Source organism: Cavia porcellus, unplaced genomic scaffold (assembly GCF_034190915.1).
Source record: "Cavia porcellus strain 051 isolate PalLab524CR breed Dunkin Hartley unplaced genomic scaffold, mCavPor4.1 scaffold_24, whole genome shotgun sequence".
Classification (NCBI taxonomy): Eukaryota; Metazoa; Chordata; class Mammalia; order Rodentia; family Caviidae; genus Cavia; species Cavia porcellus.
In genome coordinates, this window is record NW_026947507.1 from 27,755,797 (window position 1) to 27,774,603 (window position 18,807).

General features: G+C 37.9%; 1 protein-coding gene across 1 annotated transcript; it reads left to right on the forward strand.

The window, feature by feature from the left end:
- The first annotated feature begins 6,312 nt into the window (after positions 1–6,312).
- LOC134472691 (endogenous retrovirus group K member 13-1 Env polyprotein-like) lies at positions 6,313–12,327 on the forward strand. Its single transcript, XM_063234790.1, has 2 exons — positions 6,313–6,923; positions 9,815–12,327. Exon 2 carries the CDS (start codon positions 9,818–9,820, stop codon positions 11,900–11,902), a length of 2,085 nt encoding a protein of 694 aa, XP_063090860.1. The 5' UTR covers positions 6,313–6,923; positions 9,815–9,817; the 3' UTR covers positions 11,903–12,327.
- Positions 12,328–18,807: the final 6,480 nt, after the last annotated feature.

The window sequence follows — 18,807 nt, forward strand, 5'->3', positions numbered from 1 at the left end:
AACCCCACAGCTGCTGGGGTTGGCCAGAGAACATCTTGGAACTGGACAGTGCCCGCCACTACAGGGAAATCAATAACACAGAGTCTGGCAGCAGACATTTTAGTGTTGGGCAGAAACTACAACTGGGTGACATCACCAGATCCCCCTGTAGGGAGGGCTGGTGGAAGACATCTTGAAATTTGGCAGAGCCTGATTACTTGCTGGCTTCAGCTCCATACAGAGAACTAGTGGCAGACATCTTGGATTTGGGCAGATCTGCTGTTCTGGTGCTCCTGTCACAGAGAGGTCTGGAAGAGAACAGCTGGGATTTGGGCAGAACCCTGTGCCATAGTGACATTGGTCAGCTGCTTCTGGTACAAAGAGAACTGGCAGAAGCCACTGGGGCTAAACCAAGCCTCTGCTTGGGGCCCAATAAGCAGATACAAAATAGTCACAACTCAGTGACATCCAGAAAGTACAGCCTAACTTATGGATTGACTGGCACAGAGGCTAGAGACTAGCCTGTACCGCCCCTGCATCCCAGCCTACCCCAGATAACAGTAAATTGGGGAGGACAGCAAAAACTCAAGTCAGCATGCTTCTGAAAGGCCCTAAGCAATTCAGAGAGGCCAGAGAACCCCAGGACAGTCTGAAAGAACCAGAAACATGACAAGAGATAAAAAAAAAAAATCTCCAGCTGCCCAACATGAGAAAATAAGCCCAGGAGAAGTAAACACTGAAGAGAACAAGCACAGTAACCATCCATTGCTCGACACAGCATTAGCTGGAATTAAAAAGTACCTACATGATCTCATAGAGGAATTTAAAGCTGTACTCCTGATCCAAGTGAGGCAAGGTATAAAGAGGTTAATTAAAGAAATGACAAGCCCCACCCAAGAGAACACAGGTGGAAGAACTGAGGAAATCAGAAAAGAAAGAGAAACTTCTGAAGAAGAATTTAAACATAACTTATAATACATGAAACAGATCCAAAGAGAATACCAGGAAACTAAAAACTCCATTGAACACTGGAAAAATGCCTTGACAGAAACTAAAGACAGCCTTCTGAAACTTGAAGAGAGATTTATGGCATATGATTGTGAAAGAAAAAGCCTCTTAAAAATAACAAGGAATCAGAAAGAAGCAATTCAAAAACTGGAGGATGACAAAAAGGTACATAACTTAAGAATAAAGAATGTGAGTGAGGAAGCAGGAGCAACCAAAAATGAAATACAAAGAATATTCACAGATATATTAAAGCAAAATTTCCCATGTATAGCAAAAAGAAATGATATCCAGATAAAAGAGGCATACAGAACAGCAGCTACCTACAACCGAAACAGATCTACGCCTAGACATATAATAATCAAGATTCCAGAAATCCACCACAAGAACAGAATATTAAAAGCAGCCAGAGAAAAGATGCAGATTGCCTACAATGGGAAAACTATCAAAATAACAGCAGACTTATCAACACAAACTCTTAAGTCAAGAAGGGAGTGGGGAGAAATATTCCAAGTCCTGAAAGAAAAAAATATGCAACCAAAGTTCATATACCCATCAAAACTCTCTCTCAAAATTAATGAAGAAATAAGATACTTTCAAGACAAGGAGGAACTGTGGGAGTTCGTGGCCACCAATCCAACCCTACAGAGAGCGCTGAAGGACATTACAGAGAAAGAGAGGAAGAGATATCAGGATTCCAGCAACAGCAGCAGAGAGGCCTCAGTGAATGGGGCAGACAATGGAATGAGGGAATAAGGTGGACAAATTATAGCAGAAAAGTGGAGTAGCAGACATGAGGCAGAGACGGTAAGCTATAGTCTTTAGTATAGACAGCTCTGAAACTATATTTTAAAAAAAGCAGAGGTCATTGTTAATGGTGTATAACAATTTAAAAGACACAGTAGTCCTAGTGCCATATTTAGTTTGAATTTAATTTGTTCTGGTCTGTCCACTCATGTCATATTTGAGGGCACAGACCTCTTGAACCAAAAATAGCAGGTTATACCATGGTAACTATCGTTACTTTCCTATTAGCTTAAACTGAAACCCTGTATTACTTACATTGTCTTACTATGACTGATCTTAATTGAATCTGAATCATAAGACTATTGGTTGGCCTTGGCTGATTTTATTTGAAATTGGTATGCTTGTTAGTACCAACCCTAAAAGTAGAGGCAACTACTCTGAGCATGACAAGTTGTAAAGGATATCCATACTGGTATTAATTAGTAACAGCTCTCAAATCCTACAATGCTGTCAAAGTTAAGTTTTTATAAAAATAGTTGATACTATGTTTAACTATAATAAGCCAGTGTTGTGGACAAATCTATTGAAAATAACAAGAGAAAACATAGTAGCTATGGACGATCATTTATATTGTAGTCTTATATGTCTTATCCATTGCATGTTTTTCTAGGAAATTGTTTTGCTGTCTTGCTATGACTTGGTTTTCCCTATAATACAGAGAGGATAGATATATATGTAGAAATTCACACATGGGTTTTTTTTTTTTTAATTATTTACGGGAACAGATTATATAATGCAAGATGTAAGGAGCAGATACTCTGAGGAAGAGACGCTGAGAAACCCAAGGCTTATTTTGTAGCATTATAATATAAATTCTAGCAATCTATTGTTTGCTGAGTAGAATGACATTGGACTGGTTTCTTGAGTTCAACTTCAGCATATGTAGAGATGGGGACAGCTATCACAAAGAGAATGAGAGATGCGATGGTAGTTACTATTGTCTTCCCTAATTTGGAACTTGAGGACCTAAAAAGACTTCAGCATCCTGTAATGATTTGATTAGTTCTATAATATGCATTAAGTATATAAAGTGGGTGAAGATAGGGACAACTATTTGTAAGAAACTAGAGACAGTTAGATAATGAAGATCTCCAGTGGACTTGCTTTGAAACCTGTATTTCTTTAAATTGTTTTTTTTTTAATGTTCTGTTCTGTTTTGATATGTTTAATCTTACCCTCTTTGAGATGTAAAACAAATGTGTAGGACTGATAATCATATTACTGAGCTTTTGTTCAATCATAGAGCAGAATGGTTTGTAGAGTCACTTTTTGAATGTCATTCTAAATACTTTAATTCTATAACCTGAACAGCTATTTCTAAGATGACAATGTGTAACTTATCAACCAGCAATTTCTTACCGTTTGTTTGTCTGTAATTTTGTATTATTTCTACCCTTTTTTATCTCCATGTAATTTTTTTGTTTCCTTTTCTTTAAATAAAAAAAAAGGAGATTTGGATTCATAAAGTAAAGTCTTCCTTCTCTGTGTTCAAGTTCTCTGCCAGTGTTCAAGTCTTTGTATAACAACACTGAGGTGCTTATACAGATATGAGCATACAGAATATGCCTTGGCATTGTAGAGATGATCATTTTAGTGTTTGCTTAGAAATTACTTCTGCTTTAGAGATGAGGCCAGAGCATCTCAAGCTGCTTTATTGATCTATGCAACAAATTTATTCTGTCCTCCTCTTGTTTGCAGAGCAGTGCACTAGAAAGTACAATAGTACAATATAAATGTAATGTCTGTCAAGAGTCATGAGCAAAAAGCCTTCCTTCCTCTATAACCCAGTTATAATAGTTTTTCTCTTTTAATTTAGTTTTTTTTTTTTTTTTTTGGTCTTTTTCTTTTTTATCAGTACTGGGGATCGAACTCACGACTGCCTGCTTGCAAGGCAGTGCTCATTCCCCTGAGCTAAATCCCCAGCCCCCCCATTTTAAAAAAAATTTTATTTTGAAAGTACACAACAGAACAAGTCAGAATAAAGCCAAATAAGATCGTACAGTGAAATTGGTACAGAACTTCACAGCAGGTTACTGGGATAACGGTAATAGGTATCACAGTATATTTTGTTATCTTTATAATAGTTGTTCTTTCAATCCCGTATATCAAAATGAGATGAAATATAGAACACTACAGAACTTATCAAAACAGAATATTGAATAGAGCAGTACCATTAATCAGAAAAGAGCAAAACATTAGTAAAAATATTTGCCTTCAAAGAAATGGTAGAAGGAAGTCCCCCTTATTTGCTATGGTCCACCTCCCAGGAGATGCTCAGATTTCTCTTTCCCATTTGCTAATGGGAGGGGGGGAGAGAAGGAGGATAGGGGAAGTGGGATATTTGACTCTAGGCCATGTAGCAGTGGGTTCACTATTGCTAAGCAGGGAGGCAGGATGGTCATTTGTTTTCACAGTGTCCTCAGCTCAAACATGGCATGAATCTCAGGAGACACTGCTGGTTCTCCCCCTGGAAGGGCTGCAATCTGCCACCCTGCCTCCGCTTACCAGGGAGAGGAGGTGCTGGCTTGGCTTCCCAGAGTCCTCAGTTCCAACATGGCATGGATCTCAGGAGACACTGCTGGTTCTCCCCCTGGAAGGGCTGCAGTGGGCCACACTGCTGCCACTTACCAGAGAGGGGAGGTGCTGGCTTGGCTTCCCAGTCCTAAGTTCCAACATGGCTTGGATCTCAGGAGACACTGCTAGTTTCCCCCTGGAAGGGCTGCAGTCTGCCATCCTGCCTCCACTTACCAGGGAGGGGAGGTGCTGGCTTGGCTTCCCAGAGTCCTAAGTTCCAACATGGAGTGGATCTCAGGAGACACTGCTGGTTCTCCCCCTGGAAGGGCTGCAGTGGGCCACACTGCCACCGATTACCAGGAAGGGGAGGTGCTGGCTTGGCTTCCCAGCGTCCTAAGTTCCAACATGGTGTGGATCTCAGGAGACACTGCTAGTTCTCCTCCCCAACCCCTTTAATTTAGTTTTTTGATTATGGTAAAACACACATGTTATGGATTAAGAACTGGTGGTCAACTTAAGGCCAGCTGAATTAAATCACCAGGGTGCTGAGCATAGATGTTCCACCTGAGGAAAGTTGCCAGCATAAATAGAGACATGGAGAAGAAGAAGCTATGTGTTGAGGTTTTGTGGGTTCTCCTACATGTTGCTTGGTTCTCCTGGAGAAGCTCTTGTCTTCACATTGAGCAATGCTTCCTGACTCCAGAAGGGAACAAGTATGCTGCTTGGTCTCCAGGATGACCTCATCATGCTGGCTTCCTGGTGTGTACCCAACTGTACTTGTCATTAGAGGAGCTCGGGGCCTCCTTCTCACTGAGGATGGCTGTAGTGCTTTTCAGGACAGCTCTGGTCTTTGTTATGAGTGTGAATTCTCGACTCCAGCATAAAACCCTCAACCTACCAGCACAGCTCCTTCATCCTGCTGGCATAGACTTTCTAGCTTCCATCACTGATCTTTAGTCCTTCCCAGCATGGATCCATAAAAGAGACTGGCATGAATCTTTCTTGTGAGCTCTGGACCTCCAGTTGGACTCGTGGGAGGCATTGTCATGAGCTCTGGTCTTTATTTGGAATCATGTGGGACATTGCTGTGGGATTCAGGCTGTTGGCTAAATATTCTATGTCTTTAGTGTTGTAGACAGATTTCCTGCATTTTCTTGTGTTAACTCTGGGTGGCCTTCATAAAACAATATTATAAACTCAAAAAAAAAAAAAAAGAAAGAAAGAAAATGCAAGCATAACTTCAAAGACACTTAGCCACTTGATATTTGACAAAGGGGCTAAACATACACACTGGAAGAAGCATAGCCTCTTTAATAAATGGTGTTATAAAAATTGGCTCTCTGCATGTCGAAGACTGAAATTAAATCCATGACTATGATCATGATCTAAAGTCCAAAAGGATCAAAGACCTAAATATGAAAACAGAAACACTAAATCTACTTGAAGACAAGGTAGGTAGAAGTCTTGGAGACTAGGGGTAGGCAGCGAATTCATGAAAGTGCAAACTGCATGGAAAACCCTTCAAAGAATCAACAACTAGGATATCTTATTATTGAAAAGTTTCTGCACTTCAAAAAAAATCACCAGCCGAGTGAAAAGAAAATCCATAGAATGGGAAAGAATTTTAGCCAGCAACCCCTCAGACAAAGGACTTATATCAAGAACATATAAAGAATTGAAAAACATCAAGGCCTCCAAATTCATAGACCCTCTCCAAAAATGGGCATTTGAGATGAACACATAGTTCTCAGATGAAGATATACAAATGGCAAATAAATACATCAAGAAATGTTCACCATCCCTGGTCATTTGAGAAATGCAAATTAAAACAGCACTGAGATTTCATCTCACTCTGGAAAGAATGGCTGCCATCAAGAAATCAACTGATAACAAATGTTGATGAGACTGCGAGGGAAAAAGGAACACTTCTCCACTGTTGATAGGAGTGTAGACTGGTGCAACCACTATGGGAATCAGTATGGAGAATTTGCAGAAGACTAGGTGTGGGGGATGAGGTGTCACTTTGTAGGCCCAACCCCCTCTAACCTGCAATTTACAATAGCCGCCCTGGTATGCGAGAAGGAGGTAGAACGGGAATGCCCGTTCTCAGTGAGCCCTCACCCTCTGGAATCCATACTGTGAGCTGGCTTTGTTTTGCAGAAGTCTTGAGGAAGTGGCTGGCCACCCTTTGTGACACTAACAGCAGACAAATTAACAACATTCTTGAGCTAATGAATTTCTTCCTGGGCTAGAGAAGTTGTGAGAACTGGTTGTGATTATTTACTTCACTTAGATAGTTTTAGAATAAACATTGTAGTCTGTCACGTTGTAGCTTGCCACAAAGAATGCCTTTTCACTACTTAATTATCTGGGCTCTGTGAATTGATCGGGTTTACTATATATGAATCCTAAAATAAAGATTGTGCGTACAGTGCAGTGCAGTGCAGTGTAACGCGGTGCAGACAGCAAAGGTGTCTCTCCTGTCTTTCTTTTCCAAGCGCTGTACCCCCCGTGTCCCGACAAGGCGTGCGTGTTTACCTTGCCCGGAGTTCAGAGTGCTCTAGACACTCACGACAAGTGGCGCCCGAATTCAGGGACTCCGAAGGTCGCTTAGGAAGGTAAGTATAATTTTATTACGGGGAAATGGGACAATCTGCTTCCTCTCCTTTCTTAAAAATTCTTAAACATTTATTATCTATATATGGCATATCGCTCAGGTCAGCTGACTTGGATATGTGTATTGATACAATTAAAGAATATAATCCTTGGTTTCCAGATGAAGGAACTTTGGATGTAGAAGTATGGAGGAAGGCAAGGGTTAGTATAGAAAGGGCTATGCAACAGGAGGAAAAGATTCCTTTACGTTTTTGGGCTATTTGGTCGGTTGTGTACTCTTTATTAAAAGCTATGGAAGATGAACATATTGTAGAAAATCTTCAACTAGAAATTAAGCCAGTTATTCAGGAATTGCCCCTCACAGAGGAGGAGCAGAATGTAGTTCAAAATGACGCTATCGCTTTAAGTAGTGAAAAGGCGTCCAAACCAAAAGTAAAATCCGCTACAGCCGACTCAGCTTTAGCTGCCGCAGCAATATCAAATTATGACAATCGCCCAATTTTACAGGCTATACAGCATTTAACACAAGAGGTGAAACAACTCTCCGTTAAGCAGAACCCGCCTGTAGTTCCCTCTGCACCTCCTCCATCTAACCCTAATTGGAGTAAAGCCAAGCTAGCTTTGGCTGATTTACCAAAATTAGGGGATTCTGATGAGGAAAAGCCTGCCTTTGCTTTCCCTGTAATCAGGCCTCAGCCAATAGATGGAGAGGCAGTTCCCCCTAGATGGGAAGCATTTAATATGGATGATTTAGCAAAATTAAAAAAGGCTGTAACCCTTTATGGCCCTCAGGCTCATTACACTAGAGAATTAATAACATCAGTAGCAGATCACTATGGTAATCTTGCTCCTTATGATTGGAAAGCCTTGGCCAAAATTCTTTTAAAAGAGCCAGAATATTTACAGTGGCACATGTGGTTTATGGAAGGTTGTGTGAAAAAGGCAAGACAAAAATGCTGATATAGTGATAGAAATGTTTTAAAAGATATTTTAAAAACTTTACCTCAATATTTTTCTCCGTTTGGACTTGTAATAGCACAGGATAAAATTCAAAAGGAAGAAGTTAGTCATTATTTGGGATATATTCTTACTAGACAAAAGGTGATTCCACAAAAAATGTCTATTAGGAGAGATAAGTTATCCACTTTAAATGATTTTCAAAAATTATTAGGGGATATTAATTGGCTTCGTCCCACACTAGGTATCCCTACCCATGCATTACAACATTTGTTTGCTACTCTACAGGGCTCTTCAGATCCATCCAGCCCTCGTTCTTTAACAGCAAAAGCCGAGCAAGAATTACAGTTTGTAGAACAACGAATTAAGGATGCATTTTTAATTAGGATTGATCCTAAATTGCCTCTAACTTTATATATTATTAATACTTTTCAATATCCCTCTGCAGTTTTAGGTCAAAATGCTATGCCAGTAGAATGGGTATTCACTAAAACTAAGCAATCTAAAAATGTTATGCCTTATATTGACATGATTGCAGCTTTAATTATGAATGGTAGAGCTCGTTCTATAACTTTGATAGGAGAAGATATAAACAATATAGTTATCCCTTTAACTAAGGAACAATGGGAATATTTGTTGTCAATTACTGAAACCTTACAAATTGCTTTAGCAGATTTCATGGGAACTTTTTCATATCATTTTCCTAAAAGTAAATTATGGGATTTTTTTAGACGTCAACAATTTGTGGTTAATACCTTATTAGCTGTACAGCCAATTCCACAAGCTTTGACTATATTTACAGATGGATCTAAAAATAAAGCTGCATATTGGACTCAAAAATCTTACTGGGTACGTCAGACAAATTTTAACTCTGTACAACAAAATGAACTTTTTGCTATATTACAAGTGTTTTTAGATTTTCATAACCAACCTATTAATATTATAGCCGATTCGGCCTATTCTGTTGGAGTAGTGACAAATATCTATTCAGCTGTGTTATATTCTAATAAGCCTGCTTTATTGTCTTTATTTCAAAATTTACAAATACATGTTCAAAAAAGAAATCATTCTTATTTTATTACTCATTTACGTTCTCATTCTCAGTTACCCGGACCATTAGTATCAGGTAACAATACAGTGGATTCCTTAGTTATGTTCACCACACCCGTTGAAGAACATCAATTTAATCATGCAAATGCAGGACATTTGCATCTTAAATATAAGATACCTTTTACAAAAGCTAAACAAATTGTAAAAGCCTGCCCTATTTGTAGACCATTACATTTAAGAATTATTCCCACAGGTGTCAACCCTCGAGGAACTCAACCTAATAAATTATGGCAAATGGATATTACACATGTACCTTCTTTTGGTCGGCTTTCTTATGTACATGTAGTTATTGATACCTATTCTTCATTTCTATGGGCTACTGCTCAACAGGGAGAATCCACTAAAAATGTTATTGTACATTTATTGGAGACTTTTGCAGTTATGGGAATTCCTTCTAAAATCAAAACAGATAATGGACCTGCTTATACTAGCAGAACATTTAAACAATTTTGTGATCTCCATAATATTATTCATATTACAGGGATTGAATATAACCCCCAGGGTCAAGCTATTGTTGAAAGAGCACATGGCACTCTTAAGTTGCAAATTAAAAAATTAAAAAGGAGGAGTCAGGAGGATATTCAGATACCAATACTGTTTAAATTGCAAAACAGTCCAAAAACATTACTGCATCAAGCATTGTTTATTTTAAATTTTCTCAATTTACCACAAGGTGAAATATTAACAAGAGCTGAAAAACATTTTGAACAGCAACAACAGCCTTTTGTGATTAATGAACCTATTTGGACTAAAACAGCTCCAGAGGCTGAATGGGAGAGGGGCACATTGCTCTATAGGGGGAAAGGTTTTGGTTATATCTCCACAGAAAATGGAATTCAGCAGTGGGTCCCTGGACGATGGATCAGGACCCGCGTCTCCAGATCCTGTTCACCAGCCCCGGAGACAACTCCCCAAGGAACCGGAACCGTGCCTTCAGAAGCGAGCGCAAAACCAGCTAGAGGCTGAGGATGCTGAGCTTGTTCCTATCGCAGCCATGGCCAGATTAAAGCTAAGAAAATCCCGCCGCTCACAGCGACCAAATTTAAATCCCCTCCCTACATGGGGACAATTAAAGAAATTGACCATAGAAGGGCAACGGCTTGTCCTTCAAGCAGGAAAGCCTTTAAACCCCGAAAACTTGTTTTTAGCTTTATGTGCCTTGCTCACCGTTGCGTCGGGGACTGAGGTACCTCCGCATTCATACTGGGCATATATTCCAAACCCCCCTTTATTAGAACCTGTAAAATGGGGAACTAGTGATATTTTACTTTATACCACACCTAGAGAAATTTTGTCAGCACCGTGGGCTGATTTAACCCCCCACAATCAAGATGATGGGACACTATTCAATTTTACTTATTATGGTAATCAAAGGCCTATTTGCATTGGGGAACCGCCTTGCATCCCTCTGGGATGGCAGTATTGGATTCAACATGGAATAAAAGCAGGCAACAAAAGGACAAGGCTTCAAGCCTTGGCTGCTCAAACCTTTAATGTTACCTGGAGAAATTTAACAGCACCTGATACAAATACATTTCCTGTATGCCCTGAATTTACTTATAAAAATATTTCTTATAATCCCATAATTTGGCAACTATGTATGGGAAAATTTGCTAAAAATATTGATGGGTATATTATTTGGGGACCATTTGGAAAATTCGTTAATGGATGTGCTGAATGGAATGAGACAAGATGTAATCTCTCTGTTGTGTATAGTCTTCCAGATCCAAAGAAAATAACTGACGGAGCTCCTATATTTCAACAAAAGACGGCTCTCTTGTGGTGGGGAGATGGTGGAATCGCTAACCCTGCTGTTGCAGCCGAAGAATACCCTCATCACCTTCAAAATCATATTTGGAAGATCCCAGCCGCTATGCAACCTGTAACCTTGTACAATGTTTCATATTCAGGGACTAGTCGATCTGTATCTACTACTTATAATTTTACTAGGTTTAAAATGTATAATATTACTGTTTGTGCACCTCTGCCTTATGTCTTTTTAGTGGGAACTTTTAATTTTACACATTTTTCTTGTACTTGTTTAAATTGTCAATTGTTTACATGCTTAAATAGCACACTAAATTTCACTAAGCCTTATACAGTTATGCTGTTACAACAAAAAACTCATATTTGGTTGCCTGTAAATTTAACTCGACCTTGGTCTCAAGACCCGGTAATTTCTGTTACTACTGAATTTTTTAAACATCTGTTAAAACGTACAAAAAGATTTATTGGAATAGTGGTTGCTGTACTGTTAAGTCTGATAACTGTAGCCTCTCTAGCAGCAGTCTCAGGAGTAGCTTTACAAACCTCTTTGCAAGAAAAACATGTTGTCGAATTATGGCATGAGAATTCTCATGAACTTTGGTTAACTCAGTGGCAGATAAACGCCAGACTACAACAACAAATAGACCTCCTTAAACAAACAGTTGAATGGATGGGTAGAAAAATATTGGCTCTTCAGCATCAAGTGTTTTTAAAATGTGATTGGAATTCAACTACTTTCTGTATAACCCAACGACCTTATAATCAGACAGAACATGAATGGGAAATGATTAGAATGTATTTAAATGGAAACACCTCTGCCCAGGAGGAAATAGAATCTTTGCATAATCAAATTGACAAGGATTTTGCAAAGCAAAATGATGATGAATCTCTAGCACAATTCGCGCAATTGCTTGCTCAATCTTTGAAAGGATTAGATTCCAAAGGAATCTGGCAGAGCATTACCCACACTTTTAGTGGCATGGGACTTAGTTTAATTATAGTTCTCATTGCCATAGTTCTTGTGTATTTTTACTGCATAAGACGAAATGCTATTAATAACCTGATCTTATGGAAATTGTTGTTAAAAAATAAAAAGGAAGGAAGTGTGGGGGATGAGGTGTCACTTTGTAGGCCCAACCCCCTCTAACCTGCAATTTACAATAGCCGCCCTGGTATGCGAGAAGGAGGTAGAACGGGAATGCCCGTTCTCAGTGAGCCCTCACCCTCTGGAATCCATACTGTGAGCTGGCTTTGTTTTGCAGAAGTCTTGAGGAAGTGGCTGGCCACCCTTTGTGACACTAACAGCAGACAAATTAACAACATTCTTGAGCTAATGAATTTCTTCCTGGGCTAGAGAAGTTGTGAGAACTGGTTGTGATTATTTACTTCACTTAGATAGTTTTAGAATAAACATTGTAGTCTGTCACGTTGTAGCTTGCCACAAAGAATGCCTTTTCACTACTTAATTATCTGGGCTCTGTGAATTGATCGGGTTTACTATATATGAATCCTAAAATAAAGATTGTGCGTACAGTGCAGTGCAGTGCAGTGTAACGCGGTGCAGACAGCAAAGGTGTCTCTCCTGTCTTTCTTTTCCAAGCGCTGTACCCCCCGTGTCCCGACAAGGCGTGCGTGTTTACCTTGCCCGGAGTTCAGAGTGCTCTAGACACTCACGACAACTAGGACCGGAACTTCCATTCAACCCAGCTATTTCTCTCCTTGCTATTTTCACAGAAAAACTGAAAGGGTCATATCAAAGTGATATATGTGCACCCATGTTCATAGCAGCACAATTTGTAATGGCAAAATCTTGGAAACAACCAAGATGCCCATCAACCACAAAGTTGATGAAAATGGTGTGGTATTTTTATACAGTGGTATATTACTCAGCTATAAAAAGTATGATATATAGGTCTTCACAGCATATGGAGACAACTGGAGGCTATCATCATTAGTAAAATAAATAAGAATCATATTTATAAATATCACATTGTGTCTCTAATGTAAAAAGTAATGAGAACTATAGGAGTAATATAACCCAAAATGTGTAACTGCTATTGTAAAAAAGAGAAGAAAAGAAAGTGCTCTAAAAGATATAACTGTATGTGTGTTTAAGTGTACAGGATTGATAACCATATTACTAAGTTTTTGTTGGATCGTTGAACAGAACTGTTTGTAGTCTCGCTGCTTCAATATTTACTTTGGTACTTCACTTTTGTAACTTTAACAACTATTTGTAAGAGGACAATATGTAATTATCTAGTGATTTCTTACTGTTTATTTTTTTTTGAAATTGTGTATTATTTTCACTCACTTTCTGTTTTGCTTTTTTTCTTTAAATGAAAAATATAAAATATGGACAAGACAGTACTGTGACCTCTCTAAGACCCTACTCAATTGTTACTGGGAAGGTTATACCAATTTTATGACTAAAATATCTAAATCTGATGAACTCCTTCACGTCATATTCTCCTCTCCACACAGCTTTATTAAAATGGTATGTATTTACAAGTGTGTCAAATTTCCGAGATATGCCAGTGAGATATTTCCCTTATTGTTTAGGGAGCAATGAACCAAATGCCTACCTGAATAAGAAAAACCATGGATTTTTAATTGTCTTTTGCCAGGAATTACTGCAGAACCTATCAAACCTTGCATCAAAAATATATTCTTATATTTTAACTCACATTTTGGAAATTTAAAATTACATAATGATTTATTTGGCTTTTTAAATCTTCTTGATAATAAACTGTATACTCAGGAACCTTAAGATAGGGCAAACGTTCTTGCTCTCTGTATGCTCAATGCTTTTAGTGATCTAAAACATCAAATAAAATTCAAATAGGGTGAATAAATTTGTTATCATATAATTTAATTTTCTATGACGCTTTTAAATATTTGTTAATGATATATGTTATACTTATAAATTTCTGTCCTCTGTCTCTGAATCTAACTGAAATATCCATGTTTATATAAAACACTGGACTTTGAAACCTGGGCAGACAAATTCCTGGTAAAAACTAAAAAAATATATAATATGGGAATGAAATTGCAGTTTTACTATCTCTTTTTACAAAAAAACAAAATTATTTGGTTAAGTATATTTTTATTGTCCCCTATGTCATTTGAAATAATTGAAATATCTGATAAATACTGTACATATTTGAAGATTCCACTTTAATGTATACACTCAAAGTAATTAGATACTCAGTTAACACTGCATAAGATAAGATCACATGGTGAATTTAGTTTCTTCAATTAAACATCTCCATGGCTCTGTATTCTTGACTAGTGTTTCTCTGCTTTAATTTTTTTTTTTTTTATTTTTTATGTCTACCCAGAACTTATGAATGTGACCTAATTGGGCAGTTTCTTTATAAATGTTATCAGGTTAAGATACTAGCACAATGGACTATAGTGAGCAGTCAGCTCTGGTCTTTATGTCTCTTGTGTCCTCCTGTGACCAGTGAATATGTTCTTCTCACACTCACAGAAACGGCAGTAATGCAAGACGTGGGAGTCATACTGAGTGGTGGAATTCCAAGCCTGTGTGCATGCATGCACACGTGTGTGTGTGTGTGTGTGTGTGTGTGTGTGTGTGTGTGTGTGTGAGATATCTGCTAACATCTTATTAGTTTAAGTCAGATACACAGAAAAGTCAAATCATGGGAAAATAAGCCCGTACCGAGCTAGGAAGGGATAATGAGAGGATTTTTGAATTGCAATAAATAATTAGAAATTGCAATCATAAATGAAATCTTCTGGAGTGACTGACATGACATTCTGTCTATACTCTAAAGGGCAAGACAAACACTTAAATACAAAAACACAAATAAGCAAAACAAAATTATCAGTTAAGGTTTAGTGTACAGCACACAGGTCAGGGAGCGACTGAGGAGCACACTCCAGTCTGTTTCTACCTGTATGACTATAGGAAATATGTGCTAATAATCAGCCCATTATCTCAGACATTTCAAAACATATTCCTAAGACAGAATGGCACCTAGTTATATAACACTTTTTCAAGTTGCTGTCATCTCAAAGTTAACGAGAAAAAAAGATTTCCTTTCAATGTGGTACCTTAGGCTAAATACCATTATTAATCACCTGCATCTTTCTGATTTCAGGGCTTCTGTGTAGCCTGTTATGGTGGTGTTAGGCATAGAAATAATCAAACATTCATGGTATGAAAGTATGGGAAATTGTGATTAAATGCAATTCAGCATGCAAAGATCTAAGTGGCTAAAGTTTCCCAATGAATACTTTCCAACAGCAAAGTGTATTTAAAAGAACTGGATAAATAATAGGGAAGACTATTTTCTCTCAAAAAAGGTCTATGATCTCCAGTCATTATTTTACTTGTGGGGACAAACAGTAGCAAAGTCAAAGAGTCAGATATGCTATAAGTTTTTGTCACATTTCTATCATATAATCATGTATTTATTACCAACTTTATCAACTTTACTGATAACATTCCTATATGTTAAAGAGGTCTAATTACATCTCTCAAAGTTGTTAACAAAATGACATGAAGTAATACTTGTGAAATGATTTGTACACTTCTTTTTAGCCAAGCTATTGATTATTTCAAATTAGCAATCTGTCCTGTCTTCCAAAATCTGGCAGTTAACAAAATAATAGAAAATAAAGACAAATATGAACCTGCTTACTAAATACCTTATAGAGTATATTAAGGATCCCTGAATCTCAAGAAGAGCATTTGTCTTAGTCTCATCTTTCTGTCTTGGCCAGAGGCATTGCCAATGCCAGCATATGGCTTAATTTTCTTGGTTTATACTCTGAAACACTAAGAGGGGTGACTTGGCATTGGCGGTGTCAAGTGTCCTCACTTTCATTGTATTCATTTGTTCAAAGGTCTTCAATGTTTGTATTTTCTAGAAATTTTGATCATCTCAATTCTGAAAAAAAAAAAAGGCTGATGATAGAAGAAGATATAACTCAGACAACTAGAATTCTCATGTGCTGCTGTCCCAAATGTGGCTTAAGTTACTTTGTTTTTATTTTCACTTCTTATCATGTTTGTTCTATGACTAATAACAAGGAACACATGTAAATTTCACCTCAAATTGAAGAAAGGTGCAATGTTACCTTTCTTTAAAGTAACAGTATTCCGTATATGAATTCTGTTATTGTAAGAAATATTTTTGCAAAGGGGAGAGGATTGAAGGTTAAGACTGTATTTGTATGATAATCAAGAACCAGATCCTTGGTATAAAACTGTAAAATGAGGAGTGGTGTTTCACACTTGTCATAAACTAACACATATCATTGGCCTGAAAATAGTTACTCGAGAGTATCACATCTTGACTAGACTCAAATGTGAAGCAAGACTGTTTACTCCCTTCTTGGATGAATATTTGTTTCACTATGATGAGGATGAAACATGCCGATACATCACCAAAATGTGGCAGATTTTCTTTTTAAGCAAGCAAAGCAAAAACCAGCAGGAAGTAAATTCAAAGATGCAGAATAAAATCATGTAAGAATCTTGTTTGATGCTACTGAAAAATAATTGGGTTTATGAATCCCAGCCAAACAGCTCAATGAAAAGCAAATGGTATGCTGATGTATTGACATATGAGCTTGCCTTATAGAAAGGAGGAAAAGGTAAGCCTCACATTTGAACTATGGAAATCTTTTTCCCTTTTGTATGACTTCTTGCATGGCAATTTTCATTTCATACATTTCAATTGGAAAAGGGTTAATATACGTTCTATAATATTTACCAAAATCTTATAAGGTATATTTAAATATATCAGAGGGGAGAATGTCAAGAGGAAAGAGTATTAATTTCTTAGGCTTATTAATTCTGTAGTATGTTTTAAAGTGAGATGGCTAAATTCAAATGAAAACAAAGATCTCAGTTAACTAGATATTTGTTATTGTCATGAAGACTACCATTTAAATCAATGTGAGCTATTCTTACAAAAATAGCTTTCACGTGGAAGGTGATAAAATATGTTAGGAATACAACGGGGTCACATCTGTGTTACACAACAATTTTCAATAGTTAAAAACTATTTATTCATACGTAGTGCATGTTTTTGATTCACACCTGCATCACCAAGGGCGAGTTTGTTTCCGTTTTGCATCATTTCACAAAATGTATGCAATTCTACATGCATTAAGAAGTGGCAATTTGGATAGGTTTTTATTTCAGTGTATTTTTGATTAAATTGCTTGGCAGTTACTCTACAACAATTTCCTTTAATATTTTTAATCAGTATAGTGGTACACTATGTGGGCTATAAAGTATCAGGTGAATATATATATAGAGAATAATAATCTCCTGGTCACAGGGAACATCACCATATTCTAGCAGTAAACACAATTTTGGTTCATTGTACACTAAAACTATGATGTGGTTCCATAACCAATTAAATCAGATGCACCTTGAATGTGTCACATACTGAAGTCCTTCATTTACAATAATTCTACACAAAAATTCTTTATACATGAACTACAACCTTAAAATGAACATCACATTGGTCTAAAAGAACAGAAAGATTGTAGGACTGACTGTAAACTGACAGAAAAAGGATACTTTCTCATACTTCAGCTTTGGAAATAGGAAATGGGTGTATGGTGGAGGGAGCCTGGTAAGATACAGGAAAGGATTGGATAAGCTATCTTTTTTCCATTTATTATATTCAAACTTTCCTTCCTGTCCTCTGATAACTGGTGTGATTCGTTAGGAGTTCTTAACTTTAGCATTACTCAAATTAGGGGGAAAAGGTCATAAACCGTTTTAAAGCTCCTTATGAAAAGTTTTAATTCATTTAGACAAAATTTAACTTTTGAATTCCTGCTATGTGCCCAGTAAAAACCTGCTTCCTAAGAATTTAAGAACAAGTAAGATTAATATGTTCCCTGTGTCTCTGCAACCATTAAATGTAGAAGCTAAGACATTATGAATAAATAAGAAGATACCTAGAAAGAGGAACTCATGGAGGTAGAATGTGACACAACCCATGTGGTTCTATGTAAATTAGCAATTTGTGTGAGCCTGTGAGGAAGGTGGGCAAGGGTGAGGCATAAACACCACATCCAAAGGGCAGTGAAGAATTCTGAGGACGTCAAATCTGAATGAAGGAGGCTTAGGGGTTAGGTGGGGACAGGGGCAAAGTCAGTAAAGTTCAGGCAGAGAAAAGAGCAAGTCCCCAAGGAGAGCCAGGCTGAACAAGGAAATTTAAATTATCCAGGCTGCTGGAGCAGAGAGAGGATCAGGAGGGAAGATTCTGAGTGTATAGTGTGTGTGTGTGTGTGTGTGTGTGTGTGTGTGTGTGTGTGTGTGTGTGATTATCCCCAAAGAGCACAAATTCCTTTGGGGAGAAATTCTTTAATTGTTGTAATTTGTCCTGTCTTAGGCTCTTTAATATTCAATGTACCTCTCCCTTAAGGAGTAAAGCCCAAGTATTCTTAATGGCCAAAATGTACTTTGATTTGCTATATAGTTTCCATTCGTGGCAGAGAGGCTGGGAGCCCTCAGCAGTATTTCCTGGCAGGAAACTAGAGCACTCTGAGCATTTATGCATCTCTAATCTGTAGATTTTTTGGACTGGGCAGGCACTTGGCTTCTCCCTCTGGGAACCTTGATTCATGGCTTCCACAAACAGCGTTAAATAGAACATTGAGGGCATCGCTGTTGTTTAGACGTGTTTCCTAGTAGTTTCAATCCAATGTCTTGATTTTATTTAACTAATGTGGTGTCTTTCCCAAACTAGAAGTCTTCCCTAGAGATCTCGCACTTGCTGTTCTTCATTCTCTTTTCCTTAGCAGGGCTGCCCTGCCTGCTATTTATCAAAAAGTCTGAAAAGGAGGTTTAATTTCCAAGCTATTCAAGGAGGCTCTAGGGGGTGTCATTCACTGCATTGCTGACTTCTGGACCAGCACAAATTGAATTCCATGCATGCGTGCTTATCTGTCTTTGACAGCACCTTGGAGTCTTGCCTTCCCTGTGCTGTGAGTTGTGGATGCAAAGGCTGCCGCCACTCCCCGCCCCCTACATTTAGTGCCTGTTAGGCCCCTTCC

Coding starts and splice junctions, on each gene's coding strand:
- LOC134472691 (XM_063234790.1), top strand. CDS start 9,818: ATGGAATTCAGCAGTGGGTCCCTGGACGATGGATCAGGACCCGCGTCT.